Source organism: Salmo trutta, chromosome 8, assembly GCF_901001165.1.
Source record: "Salmo trutta chromosome 8, fSalTru1.1, whole genome shotgun sequence".
Classification (NCBI taxonomy): Eukaryota; Metazoa; Chordata; class Actinopteri; order Salmoniformes; family Salmonidae; genus Salmo; species Salmo trutta.
Genome location: NC_042964.1, coordinates 13,904,128 through 13,915,478, shown reverse-complemented (window position 1 = coordinate 13,915,478; position 11,351 = coordinate 13,904,128). Strand labels below are relative to the sequence as shown.

The following is an 11,351-nucleotide window of genomic DNA, read 5'->3' as shown; positions in this document are numbered from 1 at the left end:
CCCAAATACCTCTGCAGCTGCCACCACAACCTCCATTCTCTGAGACTTCCGATCCATCCCTGCAGTACAATTAATAACCATTTCTATAAATGCTAAAAATCCAATCTTACTGAAATGTAATTCACTTTTTGGCCTATCCCTCTGTACTGGTATATCTCTACTACTCTCACCACTCCTCCCCCTTAACCCATCTTCCTCTACTTTCTTCACTGCCTCAGCATATGACAACTTCTGCTCTACTCTAACCCTGGAAACCTCAACCTGCATCTCCCGCACAGGACATTTCTGATCCCCAGCTCCATGGGCACCCCTACAATTAACACCTTCCACTACTTTCCCCGATACTACACATTCCTTTGTCTCATGCCCTTCTGCACATGTCTCAGAACTTGGACCCTCCCCCCTACACACTGCTGCCACATGCCCATAAGCTTGACACATGTAACATCTTAATGTATTCGGCACATACGCTCATACAGGATAACTTATATATCCTAACATCACTTTGTCTGGCAAAGACAACTTCAAAACTCAAAAGAACAGACAATGACTTCTGTTTCCATACTCTCGCCATCCTGTCTGCCTCATATCAAACGACGAACATCACATAAACCGGGAATCTTTGCCCTCTCCTGGTCAACGTTTATATCTACTGCTGCCCCAGTTATCACTCCTTTCATTGGTGCCCTTTTTATGAGAACGAAACAACTCACTTTTCTTGCCCCCGTTTGTTTTACTTCTGAGCGCATTCTTCCTCTGCCCAACAAAAACAACTATCACTAGACCACTTCTAGTTACCCTCACCGATTCCACATGACCCACCTTTTTTTTCACCCACTGTGAAAGCACAAATGAATCAGCCAAAAGGCAAGCGTTCACTTTTTCCATATGCTTCACTCCTACTGTCACAGACTCTTCTTCATCCTGATCCTCGGTCTCCGATAACTTTACCGCACCTACCACCTCCGATACTTCACCCTCATTCAATTCCATTTCTCCTCCTGTCTTCAGCTCCCTCTGCTTACACTTTCTACCATTCTTCTTTGACAAACCATCTCCCTTTTTTCCTCCATTTTTATCCGACTCAAGCTCACCCCCCCCTTCCCTCACTCTCTAAGACCTCTTCTCCCTCCATTCCTTCTCCGTTTTCCAAGTACACGTCTCCTTATGATAATACTGCCGGTCCATCCCTGACACCCATCTTGTACTTGCTTTCTCTTGGGACTCCATTTCCCCCTTCCTGTTCCAACTCTGTTCTACTCCCGTCGAAGTAAGAACTAAACTTCAAGGCATCATTGAAAAAGTGTTCGTCGAAAAAGGTTCGCAAACCCTTCAGCAATGCAGTCTCACATAGATCGGGTCGTAGCCATCTTTGAAAAGCAAGTCAGGTAAAAGGTCTTAAAGGGGCAGTGTTGTATTTTGAGACGTAGCCAATATGCTGAGCGTTGCATAACTTCTCTGATTCTGTTATAATAATAATACATTTTATTTTAAGTGTTTTTTGTTATATACAGGTTAATGTTAAGCCCTGCATGTTTTTTTTCAAAGGTCTCATGGAATGTAGGCCTACACTGAACACCACACATTGGCTGCTACTGTAGGCTGAATGATAGAACAGCTATTTCCATGTTAAAATGTAATGGGATGTGTTTTTTCCCATTGTTTTTGATACAAGGCCATTCTGGTAGGCCCACATTATGATCAAATAGCCACAGTAGCTTACTTGGTCACGGTTAAAACTGACTTAGACTGGGTACAGCCTTATTGTTCACAGTAAACGCGCGGCAGAAGTTGCACAGAATTTTCAAAGTTCAAGTTTGAGCTCAGCAGATCTGAAACTTTCTCTGTGACAATTTTTTTGGGGGGAGGGAACATTGAACATAACTACACACCACAGTAACACACCCACATGAAATATCTGAACACAGGGAATGTGAACATTCAAACCAGTTTTATTGAATCTCTCTTATAAAATGCACTCACCTAATCACAAAGACAACTGCACATCTTAAATGTCCAGTGACTCTTAAGGTCCATTATATCACCCTTCTAATCCTATAATGGTCCGCACAAATGAAACCTACACTATCTTGGTTAGCAGTTTCCTAGATTTAGCTAAATGGCAGAAAGATTAGTCTTTCCTTCCTACATTTTTAGAGTGGTCCTTTGTAGCTCAAAGCATGGCGCTTGTAATGCCAGGGTAGTGGGTTTGATTCCCGGGACCACCCAAGCGTAAAACGTATATGTGCACGACTAAGTCGCTTTGGATAAAAGCGCCTGCTAAATGGCATATTATATTGAGTGAAAGAGGAACATAGTTCCTTAACATTTTATAGAGGTCCTTCGAGGAAAATATACAGCACTTGTATTTCAAAATAGCATTCAAGTCATCAATGTTTTACCTAATGTGTTTAATGCTTCTCAACTCAACTCGTTTTTTCAAGACTGGAGTAACAACGTGACTCCATTGCAAGTTATTTGAATGGGTGTGGGATTTTTTTTATCTTGGCAGCGTCTGCATCCCTGAATTGCCAATATTTCAAAGTACATTATTTATTTGAACCAAGTGGTAGGCTCAGAGTACCACAAGGTGGTGTTATTGTAACATTTTGTAATGGATCCAAGCCACAAACTCAGCACACAGAGGCTACTCAAATAAGTTAATAACATTGGTACATTGTGTAAGAAAATAAATACAATTTAAGTCCTGTGCATATATCTGTGAAGGTTTTAACAGGCTTTGATCAATAAATTCATTTCCAAGATCAGACTGAGTGCAATAAAATCTGAAATCAGAGCACCCAATTACTACCCTCATGCGCCTCATGCTATAATGATTGATTTAAATACATTAGGATGTAAGGTTGAATAACAGATTGACAGAAGTCACTTTTTTTGTTTGCCAGAGACATGTTCAATAGGGAGAACACGTTTTGAGATGGAGTGAAAGCATTAGGTACAACCTGGACTTGTCCAAGAAGAACTTGTTTAGCTGACTTAAATTGACCCATGTTTTTAGGAGATAATTACCCCGCTGAACAAAATCCTTGGTCAAATAAGATCAAGCTAGGTAGACAAACAAGTTATTTCCCTAGACTATGCTTACTCTTATGCACTCTAGAGCACATTCCCAGGGGTACATTTACATGGATAAATAAGTTATTGCCAATTAAGGAAATAGAATATGCTAAATACTGCAGATACCTCCTTGCTCATGTCCACATTGCTTTTCACAAACTTTTAATTTAGAGATGGGCAATAAAGTAGGGTTTTGGAGCAGAAGCATCCTGTAAGTAGTGATATGCTACCCAGCATGCTCTGTCCCTGCGCATGATTGGAGCCAATCAGGACTCTAATCAGAGACTGCAGGGGCCAATCAGTCCTCATATGCAGGGAAACTGGACACGTCACAAACAAGATGAAGGAAACCACAAGCCCTGTCCAGAAACAACCCCTACCCCTTATATACTTATAGATCAGAGAGTACTGGGTATATTTAAGCAATATGGTCATAGCTCCACCTTGCCCTCTGATAGGCTGGGTAGAATTATCGCCATATTGTTTCCACCTGTCCAATCCTCCACTATCAATCCAGTGTTTAACTGCCATATTATAATTATTTCGCCACTATGGCCTATTTATTGCCTTGCCTCCCTTATCCTACCTCATTTGCACACACTGTATATAGACTTTTCTATTGTATTATTGACTGTATGTTTGTTTGTGTCGCACTGCTTTGCTTTATACTGGCCAGGTCGCAGTTGTAAATGACAACTTCTTCTCAACCAGCCTACCTGGTTAAATATATATATATATTTTTTTTTAATTGTCTAGACAGTTGGGGATAGGGGTTGTTTCTGGACAGGGCAACAGATCTACCTCTCAAAACCAAAGGATGACAGATTCGAATTTGCTTGTATAGCTTCACCCCAGTGACCCTCTGCAAAGGACAGTGATAAACATGCATATTCAAAAAGACCATAAATTCCCCCCAAGAGTGAGCTTCTGCTTAATACAGTCCACCTGACTAACCCTGTGTACATTGACTAGCATATCTACCATATATCATATCTATATAATTAAAATCCAACATACCAGTGTAACCTGCAAAATTGTTATTCAAAACATGAATGAAAACATGTCAACAGGACACATGGGGGAATACAGACATGTACGGTCAAATAAAGTACAGTACATTTAAAAGCAGCATAATCTTGTGGCAAGATAATTGTTTCTCCTAATCGCATACTCAATGTAACAGCTACCTGTGTGCTTCTAACGATACTTTTCACCGTCATCGAATTCAACTTGGAGTGCAACGTTTCATTTTAGTTGGCAAGTAAGCATGAACAAAATTGAAAGTTCCACATAGATTCTTAGAGTATATACACTTTTTTAAAAATGGTACAATATGAAGTCTATTTTACTTGGGTGCTGGGAGAGCAAAGGATGGACCGTGGTGGCTGAAAAACCTCAGTGGTTAAGAACATTCTGGAATTCTGAGCCTGATTTCGGCATACAGTTATGTCACTATTCATCACACAAACGTTCACCTTTCAGACTCATTGTTGTCCATCTGTTCAAAGGCAGTGGCATAAGACAACGCATTTAGCTGGTTTCCACTAGATAACACAGGCACAAATGCAAAATTGGCAATATTGTAAAAATTCATGAAAACCAAAATCTGCTTTTTGGTTTTAATTTAAGGTTTGGTTTAAAACCAGGGTTAAGGTTTGGAATACAATTTTAAGAAGATACATCTTAGAAATAGGCGGGGTTCATGATTTTGTGTCTGTGTTAAATAGTGATGACCCAGTTTGCTGGATTCCTGTACTGCAGATACTGTAAATGGTGACTGCAGCACAGCTGTTAGGATATATGTGTCTTTGTACACAGGAGATTTGAAGAGTTCAATCTACTTAATCAAACCACAAAACTCAAATTGAAAAGCAAAGATTGTAAAGATCAATTCTTTTTTACAGTTATTCCAGAATGCTTCGTACCATTACATGTATGATTTGTGTGGTCCATTGCGCTGTATGCCGGTTGTTGGATGGTGTCTGTTGATAGTCGAGTCCAGAGCTCTCCAGGTCAGCCACGAGTTAAATTACGTTTTCAAAGAGCTGCATCGACCTCATGATGTTCTCATCCTGGTGGACAAAGAGAGGAACTTTAGAGATGTCCATCCTTCACTGAAAATGTATACCAGAGGTACTAAATACTGTATTATGCAAAACATGTGATGCAATTGCAGAGAAGGCGGCGGAAATAACTCACATTTTGGCAGCAGTCAATAAACTCGTCTATGGTTACAACACCATCCTTATTTTTATCCATCTTCTGTTGGTCAGGAACATCAGAGAGGTTGGTCAGGAACGTCAAAGAGGTCGGGAAGGCAATGCAAAAATATGTATATTGTAACAGTACACATGGATGAACTAATTGGAAAGATGGAAAATAGTTAATTTCATTCCACATAACAAATGTCACTGTACTTTAGGGTAACTTGTATTTAAATAACACAAGCATTGGACTATTGGTCCATACAATAATTGCTGATGATGATGGTGAATGTAATATGCATATTTTGGCAACAACGTATGGCACTTAAAAAAACACACACCTGAAAAAATATCTCCACGTGTTGTCGAGGGGTATCGTCTTTGAGTAGGGGATATGTGCATTTCCCCATCATGTCATAGATGGCCTTCATGATGTCAAGCATTTCCTTTAAAACAGAGAGTAAAGATCATGTTGACAAGTACACTGTATAAAAGACAAGGTGAAGAAAAGTAGAGGGACATTTTTAAATATCATTAGACTGGTTGTTCAAAATGTAAACATATGTCATGCTTTACATCTACATAAAGTGAAGTATCACTCGTTCAACCAATTACTAGGTCAGCATTTTATTTATAGAAATCAATAAGTAACTCAATTAACGTCATATAGACAGCGAGTTGCGACATTGATTGTACGTACCTCTTTAGTAATATATCCGTCCTTATTAATATCATACAGATTGAACGCCCAGTTGAGCTTCTCCTGGACTGAGCCTCGAAGGAGGATAGAGAGGCCCATAACAAAGTCCTGCAGTAGAAACACAAACTGTTGGAAAACGTACCAAAAACATATCAGAAATATCTATGAAGCCTTAATGGATTGATATGATACTGGTAACAGACATTTCTACTCATGTACAAAGAATGAACTTGAACTGAACTATTTTTGGTTACCATATCTAAGTGATATGGAAATTGAATTGGACTTAGTTTGCTTATCAGATCTAACTGATTGAAGTATCTAGTCTAAAATATATAACATTTAAGTCCTTTAGCAGACACTCTTATCCAAAAGAGCAATTGGTGTCAAGTGCCTTGCTCAAGGGCACATACCCCGCTGGGATTTGAACCAGTAACCTTTCGGATAATGGCCCAATGCTCTTAACTGATAGGCTACTGCCGCCCATAACACATTCACCAGTATGATTCTTTACAACAATATTCTTCCCAAAAAACAACAAATGAACACACACATCCTTGGGGTGCAGAAACATAGATAATAAATAATGTACATTATTTGATTTGTAGAGATGCTTTGGGATCCCTACAAAATAGGCTTGAGAGTGATACAGTACTCTTGGACAGAAGAACGCACCGTGTTTTTGTAACACCAGATAACTCGGGTGAAGAGCAAAGACAACTTTTCTATCCTAATAAGCAAGATTATTCACTTCATTAATGTTAATTATATGTATGCTGGGGGGATTCCATTTGGACTCGATTCAAATTAAGTGAAGTTTCACGGTTAGCATGTGTCTTGTGGGTATGAAGCTTCTAACAACCTTGGAATGCTCACTTTTTTTGTATCAACTTCTGTCAAATGCTCCTAGGGCAATGGGGTAGGTAATTAGGAGAGGATTGAGATGACACACAGACTCTCAGAGACTGATGTAAGAAATCTCCACAACTGTACATTGTATATTAAAATATGTATTGTAAAATAGATTATTTAACCTGGAAAGTCCCATTGAGATACAGTATATAAAGATAATAAATAAATATACATATTTAGACAGTGCCTTCAGAAAGTATTTACACCCCTTGACTTTTTCCAAATGTTGTGTTACAGCCTGAATTGAAGATGAATTACATTTAGATTTTTGTCACATACCCCATAATCTTTTTTTGTTTGTTTTTATAAATGATTAAACATTTAAAGAGCTGAAATGTCTTGAGTCAATAAGTATTCAACCTTTTTGTTATGGCAAGCCTAAATAAGTTCAGGAATATATCTTTTTTTAAGTCACATAAGTTGCAAACATGATTTTTTTAAAGACTACCTCATCTCTATACCCCACACACACAATTAACTGTAAGGTCCCTCAGTCGAGCAGTGAATTTCAAACGGATTCAACCACAAAGATCAGGGAAGTTTTCCAATGCCTTGCAAAGAAGGCTCCCGAGTGGTGCAGTGGTGTAAGACACTGCATCTCAGTATAAGGGGCGTCACTGCAGTACCTAGGTTTGAATCCAGGCTGCATCACATCTGGCCGTGATTGGGAGTCCCATAGGGCAGTGCACAATTGGCCCGGGGCAGGCCGTCATTGTAAATCATTATTTTTTATTAACTGACTTGCCTAGTTAAATTTAAAAAAATAAGGGCAGCTATTGGTAGATGGGTATAAAAAAAAGCTCACATTGAATATCCCTTTGAGCATGGTGAAGTTATTAATTACACTTTGGATGGTGTATCAATACACCCAGTCACTACAAAGATAAGGCATTCCTCCTAACTCAGTTGTCGGAGAGGAAGGAAACCGCTCAGGGATTTCACCATGAGGCCAATGGTGACTTTAAAACAGCTACAGAGTTTAATGGCTGTGATAGGAGAAAACTGAGGATGGATCAACAACATTGTAGTTACTCCACAATACTAACCTAAAGGACAAAGTGAAAAGAAGGAAGCCTGTACAGAATACAAATATTCCAAAACATGCATCCTGTTTGCAACAAGGCAATAACATAAAAAATGAAGGCCTAATCTACACTGGAGTTGTTTACCAAGAAGACAGTGAATGTTCCTGATTGGCAGAGTTACAGTTTTGACTTAAAGCTGCTTGAAAATCTATGGCAAGACCTGAAAATGGTTGTCTGGCAATGATCAACAAACAAATTGACAGAGCTTGAAGAATTTTGAAAAGAATAATGGGAAAATTATGCACAATCCAGGTGTGGAAAGCTCTTAAGTGGTTTACCCAGAAAGAGTCACAGATGTAATCACTGCCAAAGGTGATGTATTAACACAGGGGGTTGAATACTTATTAGCTACTGTTTTATTTTTCATATATATTTTTTTACAAATGTTACAATTTTTCTTCATCTTTGACATTAGTATTTTGTGTACATTGTTGACAGAAAAATTACATTTAAATCAATTTTAATCTAACCCTAAAGCTAACCCTTTGCAACACAAAATGTGGAAAAAGTCAAGAGGAGTGAATACTTTCTGAAGGCACTGTATATCTTGTATCCTGTAAATTCTGGTCCTGAAGACCAGCAGGTTGTGCAGGCTATTGTTGTCGCTCAGCATTAGCCCACCCTACTCAAGTCATCAGCAAAGCCTTTAAGTTAAATGGGTGTCAAGACTAGACTGAAATTAAAAGCATGTACACCCTGTGGGTCTCCAGTACCATGATTGAACGACACTGGTCAAGACTGAGTGTTCCACCAAGAGTAACTGTGACACTATAGAACCAAATCTCTAATGGGAAATGTATCTAGGTCATTATACTTCAGAGAGCGATGTCAGGGATGTCATCAGGGGCGGATTGGTCGTCTGGCAAATCTGGCACATGCCAGATGGGCTGAACCATTTTTTAGGAGAGTGAAAAGAGAGCGGCACAGCCAGCGGCTGATGAGCCTGTTAATATATTTTTGTACTAGCCTTTTCTTTTTTCTCTGTTGACATAATCTATCAGGTTTCTCTATTGGGCAGATGCAGTGAGAAATGGCCCCCCTACCAAGATGGGCCGGTCTGGTTAAGTTCAAAGTCAAATGCGCCATCAGTTTGCCAGCTCGTTCCTACAGAATGGTAAACAATTATATGACCAGTAAAAAATGAAAAGGTTGTGTGGAGAACAAAAAAAAAAGCTTTTGAGTCCGATGCAGCAAAATCTGGGCTACCAAATTGACAGATAAGGCCCATGTTTTGTAAAATAGCTGAACTAAAGAAGCAAAAGAGAGGAAGGATTGCAAGGGAGAGGCCGTTAAATGAGCAGAGTAAATATGGATGATGAGGACAAAGAATATGACTCAAGGCGCACAGACAGTTCAACTGCAGCCAAAGGAACGTAGGACAATGCAGTCGAGGTAGAAAACAGAGACACACACACACACTAATAGATGTATACTGAGTTCCTTGATGTTTTGGCTGCATGTGTTGCCTAATAATTATAGGCCTAATGAATTCTTAGGGCAGGGGGGCATATATCAGCCAGGCATTTGCATATGTAGGCTAGTATGCAGCCTAGTTAGGCTAGAACATAATTAGCTACTGTAAGCCTATTGAACGTATTACAATTAATTAATTTGCACAAGTTTCTCATATGCCATGAAAATATTGCAACATCAGTCTTTGTGTGTGTGTGTGCGTGTGCATGCATGCAGGTTTATCTATGGTGTAGTCAGTTAGCGATTGGCTAGGCCTACTTACGATACTGCAACTGTCTTATGAGTAGATTGAAAGGCTTTCCCAAAAACATTTCGAATTAAACTTAACTACTAAGTATGCCTACCTGGCAGAATGATATCATGATTATTATTTGTATGAATCGGGTGAGGATTTGGTTGGCAAACTCTGCCATCGTAGTAGCCTAAAACGACATTGGCTCCCAGTAGATGGGTAAGCGGCAAAGTCAAAATCTGCTATATTGCCCAAAATAATGAAAACACACATTTTCTTTTTGGTTCTAATTTCAGGTTAGGATTAAGCATAAGATTAGCAGTGTGGTTAGGGTTAGGTTGATGCTGGGGCCGCTGAAATGAGCCTAATTTAATTCCCAGTCCGTCACTGGATGTCAGTCAAAGGAATAGGATCTGAAGAAGGATACACAAGCTTACCTCAAAACTCACAGATCCATCTTTATCCGTGTCAAACGCGTTGAACAGAAAATGTGCATACATCGACGCGTCTGAAATGAGAGACACACAGCCTCAGTCAAACATAGTGATGACCAGTCACAGCCTCAATTTAGACCGACGATACAGGCCCACAGGGGTTCCAACTAAACATTTTCAAATGTTTTTGCTCCTTTGTTCAACATAAAATCCATCCTAAGTACACAGAAAACAGAGTAAGAAAGAGTTTGGATTCATTTTTCTTTCTTGTTTTCACATGTGCAGGCCTCTAAGTGAGATGTGTTATCGCTCCCTTTCATTCTCACTGCAAGAATAACAAAGCCGCATCTTCACACAAGTTGCGGTTGGAACTGAGGTAATCCTCAAATATCTTCAGGCAGCATAAACAGAAGCAAGCGTGTGTGTGTGTGTGTGTGTGTGTGTGTGTGTGTGTGTGTGTACGTGTACTTGTCCGCTTGATGTAAAGATGGAAGTGTCAGCCTTGAGTTTCTTTTGTTGAGCTGTATAATACAGATGCTAGTCCATCAAACACAAGACACCCAGGGACACTATCAGAAAGGGCCCCAGCTAGTGTCACAGAAACAAAGGGAGCACAAAAAACCAAGCTATATAACGACATCACAATGTTACATTGCTTCTTAATAGGAAATCCATCCTTTTACATTGGTCAATTAAGCAATAAGGCCAGAAGGAGTCTGGAGTATGGCCAATACACCACGGCTAAGGCTGTACTTAAGCACAAGGCAACGCGGAGTGCCCGGACACATCCCTTAGCCGTGGTATATTGGCCATATATCACAAACCCCTGAGGTGCCTTATTGCTATTATAAATGGGGACCAATGTAAGTCGAGCAGTAAAAATAAATGTTTCTTCGTACACGTGGTCTGATATACCACGGCTGTCAGCCAATCAGCATTCAGGGCTCGAACCACCCGGTTTATAATAAGAGACATTCTGTACATCTATGACATCAGCGGTCACCAACCGGTCGATCGCGATCCACTGGTCGATCTTCAAGGCATTCCTAGTCGATCACCAAAAATGTCTGTAGAAAAGCCAACCATAAAGGCTTGCGCTCCTTTTTTTATTTGTTTGTGTTGCGCTATTGCCGGTAGGTGCACTTGATTCAGAAGCCCTGCGCCCCGGGTAGGCAAAGTGTTCCCATTTTGAACCATTTCAGTTTGTCTGAAAAGATAAACTCTACCTACTCG

General features: G+C 39.8%; 1 protein-coding gene across 4 annotated transcripts in view; it reads right to left on the bottom strand.

Moving 5' to 3' along the window:
- Positions 1 to 3,803: 3,803 nt before the first annotated feature.
- Positions 3,804 to 11,351, bottom strand: part of LOC115198252 (Kv channel-interacting protein 4) — a 254,968-nt gene continuing 247,420 nt past the window's right edge. For all 4 annotated transcript variants that reach the window (XM_029760060.1, XM_029760062.1, XM_029760059.1 and 1 more), the window contains 5 exons: positions 10,122 to 10,192; positions 5,983 to 6,090; positions 5,624 to 5,728; positions 5,278 to 5,340; positions 3,804 to 5,150 (listed from right to left, as the gene is read on the bottom strand). In XM_029760060.1, coding sequence (XP_029615920.1) covers positions 5,103 to 5,150; positions 5,278 to 5,340; positions 5,624 to 5,728; positions 5,983 to 6,090; positions 10,122 to 10,192 — 395 coding nt within the window. In that variant the 3' untranslated portion in view covers positions 3,804 to 5,102. The remainder of the gene's footprint in view (positions 5,151 to 5,277; positions 5,341 to 5,623; positions 5,729 to 5,982; positions 6,091 to 10,121; positions 10,193 to 11,351) is intronic.